Here is a 26,939-nt window from a genome sequence, read left to right as displayed (position 1 = left end):
GGAACTCCCCCGGGCCTTCAAAGGTGGGTGGATTGACCCGCCTTGGCGTAGCCCTATAGGGCTGAGAATATGCTTTTGCAGACTACGTACGTCTAGGGGGTAAATATCCAATTTTCTACTACAACATACGTATTCTGTACTAGTGAAATAAATTGACTAGTGGAAATGAGTCTCCGCATGTTACGGCCAATCTAGCGGGCGATCTATACATAAAAAAAATACCAGGCAACAATGTAATAGAAACTGAAAATACGGTCTAAAAATACATAGAGCTGAGAATATCTATGCTTCTTTAGAAGCTTTAACTTCATCCCCTGCTTTGGGTGTGCTTAATGCGCGAATTAGCTTGACGCCTGCGTCTGCCATGTCGCCAGAATGCGCGCTCCAGAACTGGGCCTCACGGTCGGATCCCCGAAGCACATCATTCCCCGGCTCCTCTTTGGTCGGGGAGGGAGTACCGTCAGTCGATGGCTCTTTCTCGCTCGAACTGTATACATTGACTCGTTCATTGAAACGCACCCGGTGACGGGGCCGACCGTTCGGTGAGCCCTGGGAGCCAGAACTGGGGGAGGAGTTTCTCGCCAGACTAGCAGCAAGATAGTTTTTGCGCACTGCATACCGACCAGCCTCTTCCCTTCGAATAGTGTCCGAAAAGATCTTCTCAAGGGCTGTAGATGCGGTGAATCGCATTCCCAGGTAGACCTGCTCGGCAATGAACAACGTCAACAGAAGTGAGGAGAGCCGTACCTCGGAAATAGGACCCCGGTAGACATGCACAATGGCTGCTGTAGATAGAGTCCCCAGCCAAGCTAATAGATCCAGCCCCAGTAGACATGGGCCGATCGAGTCCGACCGGATTGGTGGTGGTCGTTGGCACTCCAGCGTGAGCTTGAAGAAGTCACCTCGCAGCTCCAGCCAGTTGTTCAGAAGGAAGCCGAGCGGCACCAGTGGCCAAGCAACTCCAAATAATGCGAGATAGCCAAACTGCACACACATCTCCATGATGTCCTCCTCCACATGGTATTCCTCTGCGCCGGCCTCGCCACGCAGTCTTGTCATAAATGCCGCTTCCTCTGGCGAGTCAATCAAGCACAGGCCGGTCGCCGTGGAATGCTTCCGTGTGCGGCTGTATTCGGCCTTGCGGTCCCGATAGTTTTGCCATTTCTGCCTCAAGACATGCTTCGCATATGGTAGGACGATCTCCTCGCCGAAGCTAAGTACCTGAGCCGTCATGGACAGATATATCACCTCTTGCTGAAATCGGCTTGTATCAACCTCGAATTCCTTCTGCCCGGTGACCAAGTCGGCCCTGAATCCCGTTCTTCGGAGGATGTCAAGGTGTGGGACTATTTGTTTGCCGAAGGGAACATAGACATAGGCGGTCAATATCGTGGGGAGGAAAGAGGTAATAAAATTCATGACGAATTCCTTTTGTGTCTGGGCAAGATCATATTGATCCTGCGTTCGGTAGTTCTCATAGTCGGTCAAGCGGGTTGCGACTCTTGTGAGAAACGAGGTTATGGCGGGCAAGGACAGCGAAAATAGGACAGTCGGTACGAATTCCAGATATTCTTTGAATGGACCATCGTATACCTCGGATATGAACACCTCCGATGCGAAGGACGCGACAATCAACGCTCCGAGGGCAATGCTCGCGACAGAAGCAAAAGGAACCAAAAGCAGCTGGCGTGTGAACTGCTTCCAACCGGGGAAGACATGTTTAACCTGACCGCTGATTGGGTCCGTGACCTCTTTCTCCCATACATATTGCTTGCGATTCACCTTCAGTCGTCCAACGCCCTTGACATCCCATCTCTGACTTAAATCGGCTTCTCGGATCTTCCAGTACTCGACGAACACAATGCACCAGATACAAAGTACAGTTCCATATACAATGGAATATGGACCTAGATATAGCCATCCAAAAATGCCCAATCCTGCGGGCACCACGAGGAATAACGAATAGCAATGAATAAAAGCGTAGTAGAAAGCGACCTACAGCAATGTTAGCTCACAATATCCCAATATAGCCGACCCAAGACCGGCCGAGCTGGAACAATACCTTTTCGCCAAATAAGGCTCGAATCGCATCCAGATCGCTAGTCGTCAATACCGTTTTTCGATTCCATTGACGCAGCATTTGGGCGCAGGCCTCCTGGTCGTGTAACGGAAAAGACGCAGTGATGTTCTTCCATTTTCCAAAACCTGGTGTGATGCCTGCACCTCCTATTTTCTTTTGCCAGGTGACGGCGTGGTATACCGACCGGATCTCTTCGGATGGTGTTTCAGCGTCGGCGATAGTTGTTTCGTCGCCATCCGGTAAGGTATGGGTAATCCCGAAAAGCCAATCTTTAATTCTGCGGAGTGTTAATTGACTTTCGAGAGATAAAATCAGCTGATATTCAAGGTCCCTTCCCACTTACCTTGACTGGTGTACTAAATTCCCGAGATGATCCCGCGGAACCCGGATGCACACTAATAGCGCCTCACCGTGGCCGTGACGAACCTGAACCCGAAGACCAGCCTCGCTCAGGTCGTGGATAAGCGTTCGAAACTCTGTAATAGCTTGGGCTTGATCTAATGATCGTTAGTAAATGTAGCAGGCTAAGGATATACCATGCAAACACGTTATTTACCAATGTCTCCAAACTCATATTGTAGTACCCAATCGACCCCCAGGTTGTCGTTATCATCTTCATCACTATTGCCATACCCCGCAAGCCAAGACATGCTGGGAAGCTAGGTGTGGCCTGAGAAGAGCGCGCAGTCGAAAGGGTGTGGTTAAAAAGTGTGTTAAAGTGATTAAACACGTTACATCTGTAAAAGTTGAAAGGGGAAAATGTGGGGGAAGATTGCCTTCCAAGGGTCAGGATTAGTACACTATTACCTACCTAAGTACTATATTAAGTGTTCGATTTCATTCTATTCTAGTTCCACTCCACATAGGGGGCGGATATACGGTATGCATCATCTTTACCCTTGGAGAACTGCTGCCTTTCACCTTTCACCTTTTACCTTTCAACTACAACCTGAAACCTCCCCAATACAATTAAAATGCCTAGATGAATAGTCAATATTACGTGCATTACACAATCGTATTTTTTTTTTTAGTTCCCACCCGAGTCCTACAGTTATGCGCTTCAGGGAACACGAATCAGCCCCGCAAGTCAAGCTTCAGCCCTATGAGGGAGATATTATCCTTGGATCCGGTTTACCATCCAATGACACGCAGGTTCCGATCCGATGGCCATTTCCCTGCCCGTGTTCCCCCTTGCATGTTTGTCAAGAGAATTTCAATTGCAAAGTTTGCGAGGAAATATTCGAATGAGCAGATCAAACACCTGCACCTGCACCTGCACAGTGCCAGCTGACCTAACCGAGTGTTCCTACAAGGGATGATTGTACAGGGCTGGATCCACTACGGGCGCGTGTAGTTGTCGGATTGGTGGGAATTGACTGGGGTTGAACACACTGCGAACAGCTTTGGGGTAATTGAATTGGTGAAAGGGTCATTTTCTCATTTTCCCTTCCAAAAATAAATTGTCGGGATATTTACGGAGTACTGGCTGAACAGTATCTCTGTGCAAAGTACTCCGTAAGGATTCTACACAATTTCCCTTCACAGGGGAGAAAATGTTGAGTAAAATGCTGTTGCCTACAACTTGACGCCAAGCCCCGGCACAAATCCGTGATTTTCGAGGATTTTAAGGAAACCCACATTTTATTGGAGATCTACCATTTGCGGTGAAACCTTGGAGTTTCCAACGTATCTGAATAATATGCCAAGAGTGGAGGTTAGAAAATCTCGAATCCATGACGGCAATGGTACGGAGTACTCCGGTACTCCGTACAGGCATCAACATTCACAAGCACAGACGGATTACGGAGTAAGTGCCATGACAATGTTGGGAAGATGGTGCACATCCGGCGCTTCCATCGCTGTACCTATAAGTACTATATAGATATATATATGGGGTAACATACGCGACCGGGCACTTCCGCTCAAATCTTTCTTCTTTCCTGAATTGACTGGACCAATCATTCACGTCCCTAGCGGTTTGGTTCCTGTATGTACTCGATCCTCGAGATCATGGCCCGTCGATTTGCTCGTGGGCAGAATCTCACCCTCGGACTGAGTATCTTCCTCTTTCTTTTCATGTTTCTACCTACATTTTTTATTCTGCTAGCGGTCATCGTATTCTTTGGGCTGGTGTATCCACGATTGCGAAAGTCGTACAGCCTTGACCATGAAAATGAGGAGTCTCGGCAGTCGGAGATCAAAGGTTGAATGATGATCGGAGCATGGTATGACCATATTCAATGTGCTCGGTTACGTTCAATCACTAACGTGTCTTAAGATGCTACAACATAGTTATCTGCGTGTAATATCAACCCCCGCTGCCAAGTCCATGAAAATGCATTGACGCTTCTCATTGTCTCGGATTGATGGCGCTGTGCAGCGAGCACAGTATGTATTTCAAAGGTGTTTTGGGTTATGTATTGGTTACAGTAAAAAGGAGTATTTCCCTTTACAGGTATCCAGGTCATCCTAGTAACACCCGTGGACATCACTATTTTATGTAACAGGGTTGGACTGTAAGTAAAATATACCTAGGTATAACGTAAAATGCCGAGCAATATTGGAACGGTTCCGGTACCGAAAGCAACCTTGGAAGATGATTGGATGTGTAAACTGATATACTCCGTACCAAGTAACTGGAGTACATCATACTAACTTGGCAGTTCCACTTGACTCATCTGGAAGTTTTGTGCATACGGCTATCGGGTAGGGCTGGTACCCATTTCACGTGGTCGAAAGGGGTCCTTCCTCTTTCCCCGGGTTGTCTCCTCTATGAACACCCTCGACACAAATCCCCCTCCAATCCCAGATTTCTGAGATTCCAAATTCGAGGAAATATAATGGGCTGAATAAAACCATTGTCGTTATTCATGGAAGTTTGGTTTTTCCAAAATACGGAGCAGCACTCCCCAAAGAACACCCCCATCAATATCTGATGGCATTAGATCAACCGCTCAGGGTATCAACCATTTCGCCCGCCTCTATTTTGGTACACAACCAATAAGATGCAGGCCAAACAAGAAGAGAAGCGGGAAATCGATCAGCCGCTACCTGATCGGTTCAGCTTCTTTTCGTCAAAAACACGACAAGCGACCGCCTCGTCTACCTGGGAGAGTCTTTTCCCTAGCGGAAACATTGATCATATCTTCCAGGAGAAGCATAAAAGTCGTCCAGATCCAAACCAGCCAATCTGGTGGATCGACATCCGCGACGCCACCGAACAAGATGTCGATGCCGTTTCCCAGGCCTTGTCTATCCATCCCCTGACGGCAGAGGATATTGCTATTCGTGAGCCTCGAGAGAAAGTCGATGTCTACAAGAACTACTACCTGATCTCGTTCCAGACCCTCGTGGCTAACAAGGTCAAGACCGAGCGAGCGGGGATTCCTATCTCGGCTGCATTATACATTCTTGTCTTCCAATATGGTGTGGTCACGTTCTCGCCTAGTGGTTGTGGGCATGTGGCTCGGGCGCGAGAGCGAATTCGCAAAATGCATGATCCTACTATATTGACTAGTGACTGGGTCTGCTATGCAATGATGTATGTTTAATCAAATTCCTACTCACCAACCCCCCTTTAATGGATTTACGGCTAATTCATCTCTAGAGACGATATCATCGACAGCTTCGAGCCATATGTTCGGGATGCGGAGCGTGAGTCTGAAGCAATCGAGGATCAAGTGTTTATCAGTCGTATCGACGACGCTCAAGCTCTTATTCCGCAGGTCGATGTCCTCCGCAAGAAGATCACCCACATAATCCGCTGCCTCAACGGCAAGGTAGATGTGTTAAACGGATTCGTGAAGCGTTGCCAATCTCCCGATAAGCACCCTGTTTTCCCCGACGGTGACCTACTTCTATATCTCGGCGATGTTCAGGACCATTTGATCACAACACTGTCCACACTTGGGCACATCGATGAGATTATTGGTCGGTCCCAGGCAAATTATTTAGCCCAGATGAGCGCTACGAATCTTCGATTGAGTCTGACTATCAATTCTGGCTTGAGTAAGGTTACTCTCCTAGCTACGATCTTCGTGCCGTGTCATCTGGTTACGGGCTTGTGGGGAATGAATGTTCCTGTCCCGGGCAATGATGATAAGGGGCTGGCGTGGTTTTTCGGTATCGTCGGTTCTTTTGCAGTGTTCATGGTCATTTGTATCGCCGTGGCTACAAAGTACAAGCTCCTGTAAACGTTCAGGCTGATGGATGTATTTAGTTGAGAATATGTTAATGCCACCGATATTCACAGTCGAGACAGAAAGTCTGCTGAAAAATATAGAATGTATGTGTAGCATTGGCTTGTCGCTTTCCGACGGATCCTCAGTCTGTACTTGAGACACAACGGCAAGAAGGGGGCTGAAAAGGGAGGCATATAATCAAATCCACCTCCAATGACACAAATGTGGAGAATGCTAGATCATCTATGAGATACTGAGCAGTTGGCTCTTTAGGTGGCCATAGACAAATGGCACAGGAGTGGTCGAAAAAGATGTGCTATCCCGGTCCCGAGGTCAAATCCTCGCCTGACAGCTTACCCCATGCATGCTCGTTCTTTGGATAGAAATGATCAGCGTGAAGCTTGTTATGCAGACTACCAAGCTTCCTGATTACCGCCTGCTGGTTCTTTTGATTGGTTCGTAGATTGGGTCATCGTCATCTTGCATGCCCCGTCGGATATACATACATACACTCTAAGGTTCATGTATGTACGAACACGTTATGCAACCATTCCTTTTTGAACAGTCAATCTCAAGTTTGCCTCTGTTTGATGCATGACATTGATGCTCGTTTAGAGGATGGGCTGTTTGGGCTGGCCCTGCTGAGTTTTATTCCCAGAACTAGGCACTCCCATCTGACTCTCATTTGCCGAAGTCCTCCAAAAGCAATGAGCCAGCCACGCTCATCTTCTTGATATGTAGATCGATGTAAATGGACGTCCCAAGACTGCATTGTATGCATTGTGTTCCGAGGATTTCGCGTTTACCATACCAAAAGTTAGCTCGTTTCGGTACATGCAGGCCATCAGTATTCAATCAGTGAGTGAGTTCGAGAAAACACCTGTAACATCCAATGATGCAGATTGTGGCAATAGATAGTGACACAGCCACAAGGGCGGATATAGAATTGTGGGGCTGAAACTCCACGAAAAAGACGGAGAGGCGCAGCAGGACGTCCGTATGTGTTGTATCGCGAAGGACAGTCGGATATGTGTGAAGCCATTCCGAAAATACATACAAATGACCTCATTCCCAGTCACCAGTGGAGCACGACAGCACACACATACAACACACATCGTACATCGATGTGCAACAGTCTTGAAAGCGCCCGTCCGAAGGTCTGACACCTATGCAAATAAGCGAAAACAAGACCTCAGTGCCAATAATAACCATATCCGAAAAGGGCAGCCTGATGGGCGATCCAAACAAAATGATTCACCAATAATGTTGACTGGAGCCGGTCTTCCCGTTTCTTACCCTTGGCATCCTTATAGGGAGATTCGTGGAGAACGCGTCATATTAAGGTCCAATACACAGAGTAGCCCCTGGAGCATGTGAGGATTGATGTTAGGGATATAGTGTATGGTGACGAAAGGCAACGCGAGGTTGAGAATTATTCGTATGTCCATGATTATCTTCAACATTCTTTGGAAGGCTAATCAGAATCTCTAGGGCTCAGACCAAAAAGACAAAAGAAAAGTGGCGCTGGAAAATCATCATGCCAAGATGCCAAGCCTTTACCTAAATAAGCCTGGCCCGTTCCAAGATCCAAGATCCCCCCTTAAGTGACTGAAAAACACGTCTCAACTGTCGACTTCACTTTTTTCTATCTTCATTTACTGTCTTATCATCAAAGGCTTGTTGCCTTCTTTCATCCGTCTTTTCCCTCTGAAATACATGCGTAAGTATTATCCAGGGAAGGGCTCAAAGCCATAGCTATAGCTATCCCGAGATCTTATCTCCACTCTTTCGTATCTAGCTAACAATGTTCCTTTTGGCAGACCGGATTCACTCGTGGGCGAAAGCTCACGCGTCTTCTAGCGGCCTGTCAGATCAGACTCCCTCCCAACAGGCCGACCTCCCTGTTACCACCGAAAAACCTCAGCATGGACAAGTGAATGTGCCAGTGGAGGACTCCACTCCGGTGTCCGACACGGAAAACAACTCAAAGCCGGGTCTTCTGATCCGTATGCGAAATGGATCCGGCCGTTTCTACCACCATACCGTAGATGCTATCTGCCACAGCTGGATTAATGTCCTGCTGATCTTCGTACCGGTGGGTATTGCCTGTGAGGCTGCGGGTCTCAATCCAGCCATCATCTTCGCGATGAATGCAGTGGCCATCATTCCCTTGGCTGGACTGCTCAGTCATGCTACGGAGAGTGTCGCCAGTCGGCTTGGCGACACCATCGGAGCCCTGATCAACGTCACTTTCGGAAACGCAGTCGAATTGATCATCTTCATCATCGCTCTGGTCAAGAATGAGATTCGCATCGTTCAAGCTTCTCTACTTGGCTCCATTCTCGCCAATCTGTTGCTGATCATGGGTATGGCGTTTCTCGCTGGTGGCCTTCGCTTCCGAGAACAGATTTACAACAGCACCGTCACTCAGATGAGTGCTTGTCTGCTCAGTTTGAGTGTGGTCAGTCTCCTCTTGCCAACTGCTTTCCACGCCTCGTGGTCCGATAGCACACATGCCGATCGCGAGACACTCAAAGTTAGCCGTGGTACCAGTGTCGTTCTTCTGTTGGTGTATATTCTCTACATCATCTTCCAGCTCAGAACACACTCGTATCTCTACGCCAGTATCCCACAGGCCATCATTGATGAGGAGTCCAAACCGGGTGTTTTGGCAGAATTCATGAACAGCTCTTCGGACTCTTCATCCAGCTCCAGTGATGACTCGGATGACACTACCACTTCTTGGACTACCGCGAAACGTATCAAAAGAGCAATGAAGTATCGCAGACACCGAAAGTTAAGTACAAGCTCAAGAGGTACAACCTCTCGTAACTCTTTCCAGAAAAGGCCTATGGCATCGACTTCCAATGAAAATCAGGGTTCCATCTCGAATTCCATTGGCAGCAATGAACACTCCATTGAGCTTAGTGATGAAATTCGTTACGATGCCGACGACGATGTTCAGCCCTCTTCCGAAGTCCGTTCCCGCGACTTTGGTTTAGCTTTGAGCCGTATGGACAGCAAAGCTAGTAAGAAGTCGAAGAAACGGGATCACAAGAGGCGTAAGGCCCAGAGAGAAGAGAAGAAGGCTCAGATCGTGGAACCCGCGGACAGCGGTTCCTCGTCCGATCAACGTCCAGCCCTCGAGGGATCCCCATCCACCCCTAACGTCGCTGGCGGTGAAGGCGCAACAGATGATCCCCGGAAACGCCGTTCTCCTTTCGGACCTATCCCGTCTCTGCTTTCCAACACTGTTTTCAGCTCCCAGTCACCAGCGGGTTCACCCAGTATTGGAGCCACTGCTTCGCGCCCAGGAATATCTCGCAGCAACTCGCTCCCCGCACATATTAGCCGTCCTCCGCCGGCCGGAAATGCAGTGCAGTTCGCCCGAGGTGCTTCTCGTCTAACCGATCAAAATGATATCACGGGTCCGGAGACAGCTTCTCAAGCCCCGGAACCCGAAATGTCACGCACCGCCGCTGTTGTCATGCTCCTGCTCTCCACTGCCTTAGTGGCAGTTTGCGCTGAATTCTTGGTTGACGCTATTCCCGAGATGATCGCAAGCTCAAGCGTCAGCGAAGCTTTCATTGGTCTCATTATCCTGCCCATTGTTGGTAATGCGGCTGAGCATGTTACTGCCGTTAGTGTCGCCACTAAGAACAAGATGGACCTGTCGATTGGTGTATCTGTTGGTAGTAGTATTCAAATTGGTAAGAGTCCATCCATCCTGATGATATGTCTACATGTGCACATTCTGACTATTCCAATAGCTATTTTCGTCACACCCCTGGTCGTCATCCTGGGCTGGTGTATGGACAAGGACATGTCTCTGTACTTTACGCTCTTCGAGACTATTTGTCTCTTTGTGACCACCTTCGTTGTCAACTTCCTCGTCTTGGACGGCCGAAGCAACTACCTAGAGGGTGTCCTCTTAATTGCAGCCTATATCATCATTGCGTGAGTTTATTCCTGTCCTCTATTTGACTTCCAATGTGCTAAACATTCCCTCAGGCTATCTGCGTTCTTCTACCCGGCCAGCAAGGAATCAAGTGTTATCGCAGGCTCAGGGACATAGTTCTGAACCTTTGGTGATGGGACGTTCAGCGTGAATTGTTTCCGCTGTCAATGGTCTGTTCGCCGATTGGATTCCTTCCGAGGTTTGATTGCTAGCGCCAGAACGCTATTCATACCTACACCCCTATAATACGACGCTTCCATATAACAATCTGTTATTGCTTTCTAGTAGGCAAATGTGTAGTAGTACATAGTAGTGCACGTAGCGTGAGCAGGAATAATCCATTCGATACATTCGATGTATCTTTCCAAAGATCCTCCACGTATTGCAGGCTGGTATATCTGGGAACCTTCTATAAATTAACCGAACGCTTATTGTATGAATCACGGGGGAAAGCCCCCCCATGTGGACGATCGTCGCGGTTCCGTATGGCCCCGCGAAGGTTGGGCCCAGGCCGCTCTTGTTCCGAATATTATTTCAGGTAAATTCTGCGGTCGGATCCTGGCGCGTATGTACAGCGATATGTATACGCTGGTGCATCGCTCGGAAGAAACGCCAAAATATGAGTTCACATTTTTAGAGATGGAAAAATTGAGTCAATAAGGATCTATTAACCATCCCTAGAAAAGATAAAGGTGGAGGGTTCGAACCTGTTGACGTTGCTACTTGACAGATCGTTCTTGCCGCCTATTTCAGGGTAAACTGTCAAATTGCAAGGTTGCATACATGGGATGATACCATGAAAGATTATGTAATCATGCTTAGTAATAACCATAACCGCACAGAAACAGCAGTTTCTATTATGTAGAAAATGCAGAGTTCTCCATATCAGCCCTGAGGTCCATACATTTCAATACGTCAGATTTCTCTCAGTTATGAGCCCGGCTTTATTCCATTAAAACATCAATTCAAAGATCAACCCTACTTCTATCGATACTAAGGTAGTTAAAGTGACAGAAAGTCATCTACCTAGCGACGAAGCAACCCCTAAATCGAAGAAAAATAGGAAATCTGTTATTAACAAATTATGGCCGATTATCTTTCCGCGGGTCTATCCTCCCGCGTTATCCTTAAGGATACCGAAACTTAGGATGTATAGATCGCTAATATCGAATCGATTGTAGTATAATTTAACGTTTAGGAGCTATATAATCCTAGTAAGGAAAAAGAACCGGAGATACGGAAAGCTCCGGTAGAGATTATATCGATTAAAGAAGCGGAGAAGAAGTATGGCGATAAATAGGTCGATACTTATAAAGTGATTTAATCGAACTAGTCGATAAAGAATATACTCTATACCTAGGAAAAGAAGGGGTTAAGTATAATTATAACGGCAATCCGGAATAGCGTTCACGTAAACTTCTAGCCGTTTATTATAGATTATAAGACTCTATATAGTTTACTCCGAAACCTTCGAGAAAGGTTCGCCTTAGAGTATAATCCGACCTATTCTACTAGGCTCTATTAATAATAGAGAAGCCTAGATAGAGGGTTAGATAAAAATATAAATATTAATAAATAGTTATTAAACTAGGAGATAGTTTAATTAAGCTATAAAAGAGTAGGAATACTAGAGGTAAATAACGCTTCGACTTAGTTCCTTAATACTATCTTAGTAATATTATCTAGATTCTATAAGATATAGACTTTAAGACTATAAGATAAAGAAGATATCGGATTTACTAAGCTTCTTAACCGGTATCGAGCTTACTAGAAGATTACCTATAGTAAGTAAGTTGCTAATTAATAGGGTATCTCTAAGGCTACTTTTTCGACTTAGTAAGGTTACGAAGAAGCTAAGCTATCTAATATAAAGATATCGGATATAAAATTAGCTAATATAAAGTTAGCTAGAGAAGAACTACCGTTTAAATTGAAGCTATATCTATATAAATAGAATTATAGACGATATCTAGCTTAGAAGTATTAGGACGTTTTTAATAAGGATAAACCTTCTAGGTATACTAGAAATAAGGAAGCTAAGTAGAAATAGGAGAAAGTTATAAAGGCTAATCCTACTTAGAAAGCCTAGGTTAATAAGAAATATTAAGAAAACCTATAGGGGAAGGTAGCTTAGTAAGTAAATACTACCCTTAATAATAAAGATAACTTATTATATAGGTTCTTCTCTATTTAGGCCGGCGAGCTAAAGGAAGGTAAGCTATAGGCCGGCGTACTAAAGATAGGTAAGCTATAGGAAAGTAAGCCCTAGGTAAGTAAGCCGGCGGCTAGTAAGTAAATTCTAACCTCTACCGTTATATCTATCTAAATCCTCGATACCGAACCGATTAGATAGAGATAGGTAGTCGATACCGGCGCGTAGATATATATTTATAACAATCGGGAGTAGTTTAAAACTTTCGAAGATATATAGAGTAGTATTAGGGTAGGAGATACGGAAACGAGTATCGATAGGGTAGGTACTATAGTGATTTATAGTGTTAGTCCTATTAATAGAAAAGCAGTTAAAATAAAGTTATATAACGCTAAGTACTCGCCTAATTTCTATAGTAATCTAATATCTAATAGGTTAATAATAAAAGCGGGGCTAGTAATAAACTTCCGGAAGAACTATATTAAATTAATTAAGAAACCGGTATATTAAGTATATTAGGATTAGAAGTTAATATAGTTAAAATAACCTAAAGAATTGGCCTTTACTATAAAGAAGTTAGTAAGTAAGCTAAAGTTAGAAGCTTTAATCTAAACTTAGTATAGGCGCCTAGGCTATATTAGTTAGTAATATCTTACTAAGCTAGTAGAGATAACTAAGGGGATTACTATTAAAAGTAATCTTAGTAAGGAGTAGGTATATAAAGCTTATTAATTAGTAGATACCCTAAAGTAAATCTCTCGCCGGAAAATAGGCTAAGTATATAGTATATTTAGACGTATCTACTTCGATCTAGTATAGAATCAAACTACTTATAATAGATATATTTAGATAATATATTTTTACCTTAATAGTATTAAGTGCTACTTTATCTTTATATATACTAAGAAAAGTAAATACTAAATAGTTATTAGGAAGTTCCTAGTATTAGTTAAGAACTAGCTAAAGATCGAGATTAGAGTATTCTACTATAATAATAAGCGGAGTACGGGTCTTAAGGTTAAAATAATAATAGAAGCCGAGGGATATATAATTAAGTATTCGCTATCTAGCTTATTAGAGATAAATAGTCCTACCGAGAGATCTAGGGGGATAGTAGTAAGAACTACTAGAGTTCTAATTAATAATATAGATCTCCCTAAGACTCTCTAGCCTAAGGTAATATATATAGCGGTATATATCCTAAATAGGACTCCTATATAGATTAAGGATAATACTAGTAAGAATTAATAGATTATATCTTAGAAAGAACTAATAAAGTATGCCGTACTAGATAATATCTATTACTAAGAGATTAACCTTTTAAATATAAGGTTATATAGCTATCTAATATACTCGAGAATCATTAAGAGAGTGTAATTAGATAAGATAGTATCTAGAGTAGAGATAGGATATCTCGTCGGGTATATCTCGAAGAATCTATATAAGATATAGTTCCTATAGAAAGGCCGTAATAGAAGGGTCGATATAGTTAGAGATACCGTCTTTAACGAGATAAAAAGGTATTCGAAATCGACGTTAATACCTAAAGAAGAAGATACTATTAATACTATAATAGATAGACTAGGTATATAGCCGTAGGTACTTACTAATAATAAAGTATAGGCTAAGATTAGTACCTAGATAGAGATACCTAGATCGATAGCTAGGATAGTACTATATAATAAAACTAAGTATACTAAGTAAGCTAGAGATAATATAGTTGATATAGTTGATACGGCTAATAATATAGCTAATAATATAGTTGATATAGTTAATATAGCTAATAATCTAGATAATAGAGATAATAAAGAGCTTAGGTAGAGAACCCTACTATAGGTTAGAAAGGAAGTAGCTAGATTGCCTACCTTATAGTTAATAATTAGACTAAGGGAGTAAATAAAAGGAGAGTAAATAATAGGAGAGTAAATAAATCTATAGAGAGGCCTACTAGGAAGCTTCCTAGATATACTATCCTCTCTACTACTATTAAGATTATTATTATTACTATTAAAACTAGTCTTAGTATCCCTAAATCTATCGAATCTAGAACCTAAAAGAGCACTATTATCGTCGCTAGATCCGATCTCCGTAATCCCGTTAATCGAAACTAGGGGGGTAGATAGGGATATAGAAGATAGGGATATAGAAGCGAGAGATAAAGTAAGTAATAACGAAGTAGAGATAGAGAGATAGCTATAGCGGGAGATAGAATACTCGCTATTACCGGTATTATTATTATTATCCTATCGAGACCCGTCTTATCGAGCGTCCTCCTAAGTATCTTTGTTATCCTAAAGAGTACCGAGAGATATATCTAGAGATATCGATATATTAAATGTTATTACGGGAAGTAGATCTAGGAGACTAAGGACGGATCTAGATTATACTATATACCTATCTCTTAATAATAATTAAAATAATCTACTAAGCTTACTTTATATCTTCTTTATAGGTATAAGTAAAAGATTCGATAAGAAGCTTTACCGAGATAAACTACCCCCGCTACTAGAGAACTAGGTATAGATTAAGAAGCACTAGTTCGGAGAAGGATTTATAGTAGCGGTAAGCTTCGAAGTTTAGACGCTTAAGAAGAAAGAGACCTATACTAAAGTGCCTATTCCGAATTAAAGTTAGAGAGGAATCTAGGTACTACCTTTAAAATAGGTCTTTACCTATAAATTTAATGTAGATAGATTTCTCGAGAAGTTTAAAGTGTCACGACTGACGTCTTACGTCATCGTGCATCGTTCTCATCTAATCTATGATCACATGCCACTCCTTTGTTTGCTACTATGCTACTATGCCTAATTAGGTAATAGCTTGAAAGCTACTAAGCCTAATCGGGTAATAGCCTTTCTTTATCTTCTTTATTGTTTGCTTTAGCGAGAAGGACGGGGTTTGCATTGTTTGCATAGATCTGGCATATATCTAGGGCCCTCCAGACCTTGCTTCTCTTTCCTTCCTTTTCTCCCCCCACCTTTAGTATCTTGAATTTGAATACTCTCTTGCTTTGTCATCATCGATGCTTTGTCATCATCGATGCTTTGTCATCATCGATTACTAAGCTTGTAGACTTGGTTCGTCACATAAAGCGAGAATCTATATTAGAGGTGATCTTTAATAGATATCGATAGAAGAGAAAAGGGTAGCTACCCTAGCTGTTAAAACAGCGAGAGCAATCTTTGCTTTAGTGGTAGCCTTTGATCTCGATATAATATAAAGAGACGTAGTTAATATATTCCTAAACTTAGTATTCTAAAGTGAGGTTTATACTAAGTGCCTGTAAGGATTCGAAGTATAAGGTTAATACTAGCTGCTCTATAGAGCTCTCTATAGCTTACGAATATTACTAAGATTGTGGTAGTAAGAAGTAATAAGGATACTAGTAAAACTAGGCCTTACCCCGGTACCGGAAGATCTATATATCTTTGTTAAGAATAGTATTATCGTCTTCTTCTATATAGACGATATTATCGTTATAAATTATCTAAAGTATGCTAAGTAGGCAGCTAAGCTAGATAACGATATTAAGAAGTAATAGGAATTACGAGAACTAGAAGCAAACTAGTTCTTAAATATCTATATTATTAGAGATAGAGATTAGATGAAACTCTAGCTATACTAAGATAGTTATATTAAAAGTATAGTAGCTAAGTATAGCTTGATTACTATTAGGAAAGTAGGGTCCCCGATGAGTATAGGGATTAAATCCCTTCTTCTATTCGATAGAGTAGTATTACCGAGTTAGATTTATAGTTTCTAGGCTAAGGTTAGATCTACTTAGTATACTACTACTATCTCCCGGCTAGATATAGTAAAAGCTATAGCTAAGCTAGCTAAGTTCCTAATAAATCCCGGTCCGAAGTATATCGATGCTATTGATTGAGTAATATAATACCTCTATAAAACTAGGTTCTAGGCTATTGAGTATAGTACTAGATAATAAAGTAAAAACCTCGATTTAGACGAAATAAAGGGTCTCTAGTTCGCTATAAAGTTAGTTGAATTTATAAGCGATATATCGTTCGGAGATAATAAAGATAGGAAGAGTTCGGAAGGATATATCTATAAGTTATATAGTAGTCTAATCGATTAGAAAGCTTCTAAATAGAAGACGGTGACTATATCGATAACTAAAGTAGAGCTGCTTGCTCTGGTAGAAGCCGGAAAAACCGTCTAATAGTAGCGTCGAGTTCTTAAAGTACTAGGCTTCCAACTAGATCATCCCTTATCTATTATATGCGATAATTAGTAGACAGTCGATCTGTTAACGAAGGAAGGATCGACGATATATACGAAGCTGCGGTATATAGATATCAATCGATCCTAGATGAAGTAAGAAGTTAGTGTAGGTAGAGTCAAAGTGGACTAGGTTCTAACTGCAGCGATGCCTATAGATAGACTTATAAAGGCGCTTCTAAGACAGAAGCAGCATCTCTTCCGAGAGATGATTGGGATGAGAGAAATCAGGCATCTGATTCATCCAGAAGAAGTGGAAAAGAAGTGAAGAAATGAAGGATTTGGCAGCTCTGAAAGCTAGGAAAATGCAGGCTTTAAGAGCTGGGGGGTGTGTCAAATTGCAAGGTTGCATATATGGGATGATACCATGAAAGATTATGTAATCATGCTTAGTAATAACCGCACAGAAACAGCAGTTTCTATTATGTAGAAAATGCAGAGTTCTCCATATCAGCCCTGAGGTCCATACATTTCAATACGTCAGATTTCTCTCATAAACACATTTTTTGTATGGAGTATGGAGTACGAGTACAACGTTGCAGGCGCTTCATATCAACATGATAGATGGCACCCTTGATCCCAATCCTACCCGCCTTGCCCACATGCTGATTTGGCATTACAATATCTTTGAAACCAAATGTGACTAGTTTTCTAATTTTGTTGGAGCACACGACTCCCCATATAGCACTAGATGTGCCAAGCCCCAATCCCTATATCCACCAGCCACGTGTGTGACAGTCAGTGGCTGTGTTTTTCCTGGCTCGAGCCACATCGTGGCTCGGCGATAGCAAACGAGTTGATTTTATCCCGCAATCCTTTGATGACCCCTATAGAGGGGAACAACTCCACTGCCCATATTACCCCCCTTTTTCTTTTTCTTTCTTTTTCTCCCTTTGTTGAAGTTGTATATGTCGTTACCAATATATGGACCCCCCTTTTATAACTGTCCGAGGCCCAACCGTGGAAAATAAATAGTCTCCCGTGTGGAGCAAAGTCCTGATCTGTACTCCGTAATGCAACCCCCTACGGAGTACGGAGTACTTCGTCTATTTTCGGCTTATTGTAACACACTAACAGTGAACAGGGGGTTCAGTTAGCATGCTGAAATCGAATTGGTCATTTGGCTGACTAGCCCTGCAAGGCGATGGGATTGTCAATCTGACCATCCTGCCCACTCCAGGGGCTCATGGAGCATTTTATATTGCATCTGCCTAATCGGAGTGGACGTACCTCCGTAAAATTGGGCGCTAACATGTAACTCCCTAGAAGTGGGGGGCATAATTCCCGTTGAATGGACTTGTCTCTTTCGGTTCTGGGCGGAAGGTGATAGTCTACAACGGTGTTTGTTCTTTTGCGGTTTCCCATAAAAACCCTCACTGCCCTCTTTTTCAATTATATTCATTTCCTCTTCTTTTACCTCTCCATACCAACCATCATTATGTCGTACGCTCCACCTTACGGCGACCCTTACGCTCGCCCTCCCTCAGATCGTCCACCATACGACCCCTACGGGCGCCCACCTGCTGATCCTTATGCGCGCCCTCCTCCTCAAGATGGATATGACCGTCCCCCCTACGACGGCGGTCGCCCAGCATACGATCGTGGCCCATACAGTGCACCCCCGCCTCTAGCCCGTCCCCCTCCGGGCCCCCCACCTCCTCTGCCCCAGGGCTGGGTCCAGGAATGGGAGCCCACTGCCCGTCGTGCATTCTACGTAGAACAGGCCACTGGTCGCTCTCAGTGGGAGACGCCTTACCAGCAGCCTGGCTACTCTGGATACAATGATGGTTCTCGCAGCGTTCCTCCTCCCGAGCCCCAGGGTGGTTACTATGCGCCTCCCCAGGGCCCTCCACCTGTACCTTACGATACCCGTGGCCCCAGCCAGGACTACTATCAGCAGCCCGAGCCTGAGAAGAAGAGCAGCAACGCTGGGAAGTATCTTGCAGCCGGTGCCGCTGGTTTGGCTGTCGGTGGTATTGGCGGTGCTTTGATCGCTAATGAGCTTGGTATGTTCTTTTTGCTTCGATTGAACTGCTTTATTTTTGCACATGCTAATTAATTGTTTTTAGGCGACGACTCTGATAAGTCAGATCTCGAAGAAGCTTACGAGCAGGGCCGCCACGATGAGGAAGAGGCTCAGTCTGATCATAGTGACGGTGGCTGGTGATTGTCATAACATATTGGCTGTTGCTTGAAGGTCTCTCATCAATCGATCGTTCGTTTAAGATTCACATTATTCTTTGCTTAGGGTTGAGGGTTGCATTTCGCGAAGGGTTTACATCATTATATTTGCCTTTCCTTACCATTGCATCAAGATATTTTTCTATTATCATTCCTTCTAGATGTCGAACCACGGTTAAAGACAACAGTTGTTCCAGTTTACTTCCAACACAATATTTCCCCATGCAACAAACCAAACCAGGCATCTTCATCTTCCACAAACTGCGTCCACCCCCTCGCAATAACTTCCAAGGCCTCCGGCTCTGCAAAGCCCTCCTGGACAACATTCTTCGCAAACCCAGAAGATCTAGCCCTTTCCTCCATAGATCCACCCCAATACGCCCTCTCCGCATCACTCCCAAAACACCAAGCCCCCGCACTCTTCTTGATACTTCCACTGTCAAACCCAGCCTCCCGCGCCCAAACATGAATCATCCTCCCAGGATGCGGATTTCCACCTTTAGCACGTTGCATGCGCTCCGTAACTTCGCGCCATTTAGCGATCCCCGCAGACTGGGGATACCAGCTCATCTCCGCCGACTCACGACATGCAACAATCCCACCGTCTTTAGCGACTCTCCGCATTTCCTTTAGCGCATGAACAGGGTCAGCAATGTGTTGCAAAACCTGGTGCGCATGTACCACATCAAAGGTATTGTCCTCGAATGGCAGGGCATGGATGTTTCCTTCTCGGAAGGTAATGTTCGACACGCCTTCGGCTTGCGCAAGGGCACGCGCGCCTTCTAATGGATCAGGCACGTATTCCACTCCTATGACATGGCCAGATGGGATATGCTTTGCGAGGGAAATAGTGATCGAACCAGGTCCACAACCTACATCCAGGATTTTCATGTCTGGTTTTAGGTGTGGGAGGAGGTATGGCGCGGAGTTGGAGACTGTGCGCCAGCTGTGCGTTCGGAGGACTGAGGTTGAGTGGTCTGTTGTGTAGACTTGAGACATGGCTAATGAATGGTAGTTGGAGTTGTAATTGTAGTTATTGTTTTGGTTGGAAGTGTGTTGTAAGAGGAGATCGGCAGATGATTTATAGTTGCGGGGGAATCTGGATCTGCTTCGGAATTCCGCAATGATCTTCAGTATGGGTCATTTGGTTTGCCACGTCTTTTCATTCCACCTTTTCGACCAAAAGAACCTGGTTATTTCCTCTAAATTCTATGAACCTGCACTGAAGTTTTACATAGTGAATGAACTGTAATATTTGAAAGGACAAGGCTAAAAAAGTACTAGGTGAGCTGGGAGAAAGAGCTGGGAACTTCACCCTGGCCTTTACATAACAAACACCGCAAACGTTCCAAGGTTTGAAGTAGACAAACGGCAGAAATGAAGACATTGCATTGTACACAAAGAGTGCAAACTTACCTTTAGGTGTCTACCTAGTGGGATGACTTCATGGCTTGGCATTAGACGGAACCCCGAAAATATTACCGGAACTCCGAAGCACCCCCCCCAATCCATCTTCAAAATGGAAGTCAAAATGGAAGTCAAAATGGAAGGCCCAGGTAGACCCGAACCTTCAACACCTGCTTCATCTCGAATCCCACGGAATTCGCGAAAAAAGGCATGCCGAAAATGTGTCGAAGGCAAAGCTGCATGTGATCTCGGAAAGCCGAAATGCAAGCGATGCAAAGATCGAGGCACGAGCTGTGAATATCCAGCACACGTCAGATCACCAAGTGGTACTAATACAGAGAGTCAATATGCCACTGTGGATGCCAGCCCTCTCAGCACCGTTTCTAACGCAATATCCCCGGATCCCACACTGGCCCAGGTTCTGGCTCAAAACACCGGAAATGCATCTCATACCCCGGGTCACTCTACTATCGCAGATAGTGGACCAGTTCATCCAGATGTCCGTGTCCTGGACTTTCAAGAAATTGATCTAGTGCCCATGATCGATGCAGTGGAAATTCGCGATCGCTGGCTACGTCCCTATATCTCAAGCTCGACCGGCCAGGAGCCCAAGCAGTTGAATGCTCACACCATACAGTATCTCACCTGCGTGTTGAGATCGTATATTAGGAATCTAAGCAACTCAATTGCACCGCCTTTTATTCATTCTCTGCAACAGGCACCGACTTGTTCCCCTGTCTTGGCTCACTGTTTCACCCTGGTTCGGACATGGTTGACTCGGATTCCTGGGTGTGAACCCTTGCTTCTGAGGATGATTGGAGACGAGATGAGAAATATTGAAAATCGGGTATGTTGGCACCTTATTATTCGTTAGATATAAACCTAACACGAGACAGGATACCTCTCAAAGCGACTTTGACAACCTGTGCTCGTTCCAAGCGTATCTCATCTACTTCATGACGATCTATTTCTTTCATCGAACAGACACGACCAGAGAACCCAGCCAGTTCAATGAGTATGTGCAGCTACAGATGCAAGAAATTGCTTTCCGATCCGCCAAAGCAGGTCTCACGTGCAGAGCAGAAAAATCCCAGACCCGCCCGAGCTGGGAGTCATGGATAGTTGCTTCTGCCAAACGTCGTACCCTCTTTACCATGTACCTCTTTTCCAATGTTTACAATGCCGAAATTGGGCTGCCGAACTTCGTTGCCGAAGAACTGAGAGGGACCTTCGCCCCAGAAAGCAAAATACTCTGGGAAGCCTCAGACCGCGTCTTTTGGGAACGAGAATACAATCGCCATTTGTCTCGCTGGGAGGATGGGATGCTTGAGATATCGGAGCTATGGAAGTCTACTGAGACTGGAACAGATGCTCGGCGGGAGAAGATTGAGCGGTGGTTGCAATCTGCGGATGAGTTTGGGATGATGCTTTTTTCTGTTTGTGCGCATATCCATGGGTGCTAGTCACGTTTTACTCTGAGCCTGATTCAGGAAGAAAGAAATACATACAAATCAAGGGTTACTAGACATGGGGACACAGTTGTATTTTGCTTTACATTGCCCTGTCGCAATATCGATAGCTATGAATTATACTCGAATTAGATGTCCGCAGGAATCCCATCCATCAGTGTTCCGCCATATTAGCCCTCTCCTCAGCCGCGGAGTTCAGAATATCCTTGATGGGCTTCATTGAGGTCATGCGCTCAAGCCACTCCTTCTCATTTGGGAACTCATCAACGTCGAACCCTTCATCAGCGAATGCTGTGTGTGCCCCGTTTTGCCACGGAATGAACGCCACATCAGCGTATGAAAACTTGTTACCGACCAACCAGGGACCATCCCCGATATCCTTGTCGTTAGCCTCCTTCTGCTTGCCCAACCACTTGTCCAGCACGCCCGTCACGCGTTTGGCCTCGTTGACATAGCGCTCCACGACGGTAGGGACCCTTTCAGCGTGGAACTTGAACCAAAACGCTTGTCCGTAGTACGGCCCTTGGCCAGTGGCTTGGAGGTGGAGGAACGAGCGTGCAAGCTCGGCTTCTGCGCTGCGTGGTGCAAAGCTCAGTTTGCGGGGTTCATTGGTGTCGTAGCGCTCGATGAGATACTCGATAATAGCACCGCTCTCCCAAATGGTCAGGTTGGTGTTTGGGTCGTGGATCGATGGTAGGCGTCCATTTGGATTGATTGCTTCGTACTCGGGTTCTTTGACTTTGGAGAAGGGGACTTGCACGACTTCATATGGTAGTTCCAAAAGTGCGAGGACAATTGCGGTCTTCAGGGGATTGGGGCCAATTAGGGAGCCGTATAGCTGGATGGTTTTGAGTGTGGATGACATTGCGATTTAGGTGTGATTGTGATTGAAACTGGGCTTTGTTTGATAATGATCATATTTACAGCAGGCAAGGTTTGATCTTATATATCCCAGGCTTTCTGTTTAAGGCATATATTCTCTGTATAATCTATAATGGTCATTGTCAATTGTGGATAGAAGCTGACATGGATTTGTAACCTTTGACCAGAATGAGTTCGTCCGTTGTTTTTGTCCGCCTAATCTTATGTGATCATCGGCCTCGGCTATTCTCAAGGCCGAAGCTTACTGATAAGGTAGTTACCTAACAAGGTAACCACCTGGGCAGGTATTGAATGTTATGGATGTCTCCTTCCACTTTGTAATTGAAATTTACAGTTGTCGGATGGTGACAGAAATGAAAACTACCCCAACCAGTAGCTGTTTCCTTTTAAAAATGCATTTCCCGTATACCTACTTAGGTAGATAGATACCTTGATACCTAGGCACGTCCTTCTACAACATATGTTGAGGGTACACAGCGCCGAGACTACCCCGCACTTCTGACTGACCCAAGATCTTTCTTCCTATAAAATCTCTCCACTACAGCTGTATAGCATCAAATTCTCATCTTTCATCCACTCGTCACACGTCAACTTTCAATAAACCCCACAACTCTCGTCGAGCCTTGCAAGGAGCTAATGTGCACTTGCTGGGTTCCGACAACAAACGTGACTGCTCAAATTTTATATCCCCACATGTACCTGGTTTGTTTACACATTTCTTCTACCACTCCTAGGTATCAAACCCCGACGACGACAAGTTCCCACATTCTCGCAAATGTGCGGGTGTCGATTGTTGTTTGCCTCTAGATACCAAAAGCAACGGAGAGCTTTATGGCATGTTGACAGTTCGAGTCCACTGTCTACGTGAAAAGGCGATCTCCTACATTCAAATCCTATGTGTGTATTTTGAACACAAGAAACAATCTATGTTCTCAAATATATAAATATATATATATATATATATATCACATCCAATTCAAATTCATCATCTAGGTACATCCCACAAAGTTATTACCACTAGCACCAGTGTGAGTAATAACGCCAGCGAGCTCATCATTGTCGTTGAAAATAACACGGTCCGCACCGGGGAGCTACCAGTATAGACACTGCCACCCTTGAGAATGGGGAACTCGTAGTAGGTCCCTGAAACGGGGAAGTCGAACCCTTCGTAGTTGTGGTACTCGTGGGGGTAGTTGGAGACATCGTCATTCGCACTGTAGAGATTGTATCCCTCTTTCTGGGCGGCGCTGATGGCACTGCTGGTGTAGCAGACTGTACCGCAAGTCGCGGCACATGCTCGAGCCTCGACGTCGAGCGGGGCGGCGAAGGCACTGGAGATGAAGAAGGTGGCCACTGCCAGGATCTGAGGTCTGTATTAATGGCTGATGGGTTGATGCGTTCGATATAGTAGAATATAATACCTTGGTGTACTGCATTTTGGCGAGATAGTTGACCAGGAGAACTCGAATACTTGACTGGCTATGGATATTTCTTGACTTGTAGACCTCAATGTTTCGGGGAAAGGTGGTTGTTTATATATACCTTGCCGGAGGTATTTCCGGACTGTCCAGAGAATCTACTCGCTATCAAGGCGATGTTACATTCTGCGTATCCAACTGTCTTGGTATTTAATTGGCAATGGTATGCTGCAAGTCCAAATGATTAATTAACAACCACCATACTGAATAAGGAACATTCACCGACCGGCAACTTCGAAGAATAGAAGTCAAAGCGAGGTACAAGATAGTCCCGATTGGTCGATTAGAGACGGCGTGAAGAATCAAGTGGTGCTAGAACTCCGGATCCCAGGAAACCAGGCCTATGCAAGAAAGTGATCGACAGGCGGGGGTCATATGTGATGGGCCCTTTTGTTTTAAAACCGATGTGTCTGAGATGAGCTGTGTTTCTCCCTCTCCATCGAGCCAATCACATCGTCAATCGTCGGACACGATGTTGATTTAATGGTCCATTACTCAGCGGGTCATGTGGGGCCAGACGCCTTGCTTTTGGCAGCTGAAAAGTACGAGCGAGTAAACGGTGAATTCTGAGCATATTGCATTCATCTAACTGTGAACAAAAGCCCAAGCCATTGGCTAGTCCAGATAAGAGGTTTCACTCAACCCTTTGCATATATTGGTTCTCCTCATAAATCTCCGCGCTCCGACGGTCTCCGTGCTGATCTCTTAAACTATGATATCTGGTCCGCTGTGTGCCGACGATATCGCACGTTGTGTCTCTTGGTTGATGGTCGTAAGTCGCACAAAGCCTTCTTCGGCGGTTACTCTTCGCACGGTACTTCACAGAGCTGCATGCAACCGAAAGGTAGATTCAAATTGTGCATGGATGGGTATAGTGTATAACACGGAGGGCAACTGATCTACCCTATAACAACGGAATAAATGCGAGACCACCACTTAACGGCCTGTTTGGGCGACTCAGGCTCTTCCAAATCAACGTGCTCCCTTCGCCCAGTCCAGATGTCCATATCCTCCAGTCGGACAACACGTGTTTTGTTCCAGAACTTGTACACAATCACAAACAACACAAACACAGGAAGCAGGATATAGTTGATCACAAAGTCAGTCGAGCTAAAAGGATTGAGGAAGCAAGTGTACCCCTGGAAGAAAATGAGAAACACATTTGCGGCCAGCGAGAAGTAGGTGCCCCATGGGTAGAAGAGAGCTTGGAATGGGAGCTTAGATGGGTCTTGGCCTTGTGCGACCAGGGCCTTGCGGAATCGAATATGCGCAACTCCAATTACCGACCAAACAATAAAGGTAGCAACTGTACTTCGTTAGCATGGAACAATAGTGTTTCTAGGAACGGTTCGGGAAGGGAAACATACCACCTGAAAGGGTAATCAATGCCGAGTAAACCCTTCCAGCACTAGAGGACTGCTCTAAAAACACAATGCATGCAAAGATGTTGGTGAATACCAGGCCCACCCATGGGACTCCGAGACGATTTGTCCGGCCAATGAATTTTGGGGCTTTTCCGTTGCGGGACATGAAAAGCAGTGTTCTAGATGCCACATAAAGCGAGCTATTTCCTGCGGATATGACACTGATCACAATGAGAGCATTAATGAGGTGGGCAGCTGGGAGGATCCCTGCATCTTCCAGCGAGATTGTCAACGGGGAGCTGGCTGTCTTTGACGATGTGCCCAACAATCTCTTGTCATTCCATGGGATGAGCATTCCAATGAAGAAGATAGTACCTGGATGTAGTTTAGTAGTGGCTGGGTCTTCTGTTGCAATGTGAACTTACCAACGTAGAAAATCAGGATACGCCAAAAAACCTGCTTGATCGCCCTGGGTACTGCTTTTTGAGGATTTGCCGATTCTCCGGCGGTGATGCCAACCCTAATTCAACCGTCAGCTTTCGCCATTTCCCACACCTTCGATACTGCGGAACATACATTTCAGTCCCAGCATACAATGTTCCGGCAACAACAAAGGTTTTCGCAACGCCATTGATTGAATCTGCAAATGCCCCGGGGAATGCCAATATGTAAACCCAATAGCGCGAGGTCCAATCCCACCTGCACTGATGATAATTGCGAGAATGAAAAAATACAATCAACGCCAACACCTTGATACTACAGTCTATTAGCCAAGTTGATCCTTTAACCCACAAGCACATGGAGACTTACAGAGATAGCCAAAATTCCATCTCACCGTAGGCTAAGATCCCCAGATTTGACAGGGTAAGGAACATCACCCAGAAGATCAAGATCCAGCCCCATTGAGGAACAGCGTCTGTCCAGTACCCAATGACTAGTGATATCGCGTTGTATTCATTTGCAAGAACCTGAAGCGTGGTGTTAGCAAGATATTCTTCATACTCTCCGAATCTTCAATGTATGTCGTACAGTCACCCATAAGTACCAATACGCCCATCCTAGCGCAAACGCCAGAGAGTCGTCAATAAAGCGCTCTGCATACTCGGTGAACGATCCAGTCACAGGGAGAAGCGTGGCCATTTCACCCAGCGATTGCCTGTAGCTATTAGAATCATTCTTGAGACCAGAAAATGTACTCCTTACATGACGAAGAAGACAATAATGCCGACCAGCGAGAAACTGATCAAAGATCCTGCGGGTCCACCCTCATGCAGCGCATTGCCGGAGCTCACCAACAGACCAGGACCAATAATGCCTGCGATTCCTTTGGTCAACAGCGAATACTTAGAACAATGTGAGCGCAGACTCACCTCCAATAGCGATCATCTGTAGATGTCTAGACTTGAGCTGTCGCTTCAATGGTGCAGACATAGGATCTGTCGCAATCTCTTCATCTAATCGGTTAAACTCCTCCGATCGGACACTTTTCGTAGCGCCATCCTGAGCAGGTCCTCTGTATGTGACGTTGAAATCCTTTTTGTCCGCCAT

The 26,939-nt window shown here is 44.8% G+C and overlaps 9 protein-coding genes across 9 annotated transcripts; 4 read left to right on the top strand and 5 right to left on the bottom strand.

Annotated features, from left to right (window-relative positions):
- Positions 1–282: 282 nt before the first annotated feature.
- On the bottom strand, positions 283–2,730 carry N7516_003994 (anoctamin family protein; the record flags this gene model as incomplete). Its single annotated transcript, XM_057216714.1, has 4 exons — positions 283–1,995; positions 2,063–2,357; positions 2,424–2,577; positions 2,637–2,730. The coding sequence occupies 4 exons, from the start codon at positions 2,728–2,730 to the stop codon at positions 283–285; spliced, it is 2,256 nt and encodes a 751-aa protein (XP_057078597.1).
- A 2,355-nt stretch (positions 2,731–5,085) lies between these two features.
- On the top strand, positions 5,086–6,273 carry N7516_003993 (magnesium transporter CorA family protein; the record flags this gene model as incomplete). Its single annotated transcript, XM_057216713.1, has 2 exons — positions 5,086–5,621; positions 5,688–6,273. 2 exons carry the CDS (start codon positions 5,086–5,088, stop codon positions 6,271–6,273), a joined length of 1,122 nt encoding a protein of 373 aa, XP_057078596.1.
- Positions 6,274–7,977: 1,704 nt separating this feature from the next.
- N7516_003992 (uncharacterized protein) lies at positions 7,978–10,336 on the top strand (the record flags this gene model as incomplete). Its single annotated transcript, XM_057216712.1, has 4 exons — positions 7,978–7,981; positions 8,082–9,971; positions 10,032–10,218; positions 10,273–10,336. The coding sequence occupies 4 exons, from the start codon at positions 7,978–7,980 to the stop codon at positions 10,334–10,336; spliced, it is 2,145 nt and encodes a 714-aa protein (XP_057078595.1).
- A 7,712-nt stretch (positions 10,337–18,048) lies between these two features.
- On the top strand, positions 18,049–18,777 carry N7516_003991 (WW domain protein; the record flags this gene model as incomplete). The annotated part of the gene is made up of 2 exons (XM_057216711.1): positions 18,049–18,616; positions 18,680–18,777. 2 exons carry the CDS (start codon positions 18,049–18,051, stop codon positions 18,775–18,777), a joined length of 666 nt encoding a protein of 221 aa, XP_057078594.1.
- Positions 18,778–18,989: 212 nt separating this feature from the next.
- Positions 18,990–19,790, bottom strand: N7516_003990 (class I SAM-dependent methyltransferase; the record flags this gene model as incomplete). The annotated part of the gene is made up of 1 exon (XM_057216710.1): positions 18,990–19,790. One exon carries the CDS (start codon positions 19,788–19,790, stop codon positions 18,990–18,992), a length of 801 nt encoding a protein of 266 aa, XP_057078593.1.
- A 520-nt stretch (positions 19,791–20,310) lies between these two features.
- N7516_003989 (Zn(II)2Cys6 transcription factor domain-containing protein) lies at positions 20,311–21,661 on the top strand (the record flags this gene model as incomplete). Its single annotated transcript, XM_057216709.1, has 2 exons — positions 20,311–21,045; positions 21,095–21,661. 2 exons carry the CDS (start codon positions 20,311–20,313, stop codon positions 21,659–21,661), a joined length of 1,302 nt encoding a protein of 433 aa, XP_057078592.1.
- Positions 21,662–21,821: 160 nt separating this feature from the next.
- N7516_003988 (glutathione S-transferase family protein) lies at positions 21,822–22,532 on the bottom strand (the record flags this gene model as incomplete). The annotated part of the gene is made up of 1 exon (XM_057216708.1): positions 21,822–22,532. The coding sequence occupies one exon, from the start codon at positions 22,530–22,532 to the stop codon at positions 21,822–21,824; it is 711 nt and encodes a 236-aa protein (XP_057078591.1).
- Positions 22,533–23,534: 1,002 nt separating this feature from the next.
- Positions 23,535–23,985, bottom strand: N7516_003987 (extracellular guanyl-specific ribonuclease RntA; the record flags this gene model as incomplete). Its single annotated transcript, XM_057216707.1, has 2 exons — positions 23,535–23,912; positions 23,971–23,985. The coding sequence occupies 2 exons, from the start codon at positions 23,983–23,985 to the stop codon at positions 23,535–23,537; spliced, it is 393 nt and encodes a 130-aa protein (XP_057078590.1).
- A 941-nt stretch (positions 23,986–24,926) lies between these two features.
- On the bottom strand, positions 24,927–26,939 carry N7516_003986 (amino acid permease; the record flags this gene model as incomplete). The annotated part of the gene is made up of 8 exons (XM_057216706.1): positions 24,927–25,333; positions 25,395–25,766; positions 25,817–25,911; positions 25,968–26,147; positions 26,202–26,359; positions 26,421–26,547; positions 26,595–26,715; positions 26,762–26,939. 8 exons carry the CDS (start codon positions 26,937–26,939, stop codon positions 24,927–24,929), a joined length of 1,638 nt encoding a protein of 545 aa, XP_057078589.1.

This window comes from Penicillium verrucosum (genome assembly GCF_028828655.1).
Source record: "Penicillium verrucosum strain IBT 35672 chromosome Unknown utg000001l_segment0_segment0, whole genome shotgun sequence".
Lineage (NCBI taxonomy): Eukaryota > Fungi > Ascomycota > Eurotiomycetes > Eurotiales > Aspergillaceae > Penicillium > Penicillium verrucosum.
The sequence above is the reverse complement of the archived record's forward strand: the minus strand, read 5'-3'. Positions and strand labels throughout refer to the sequence as shown.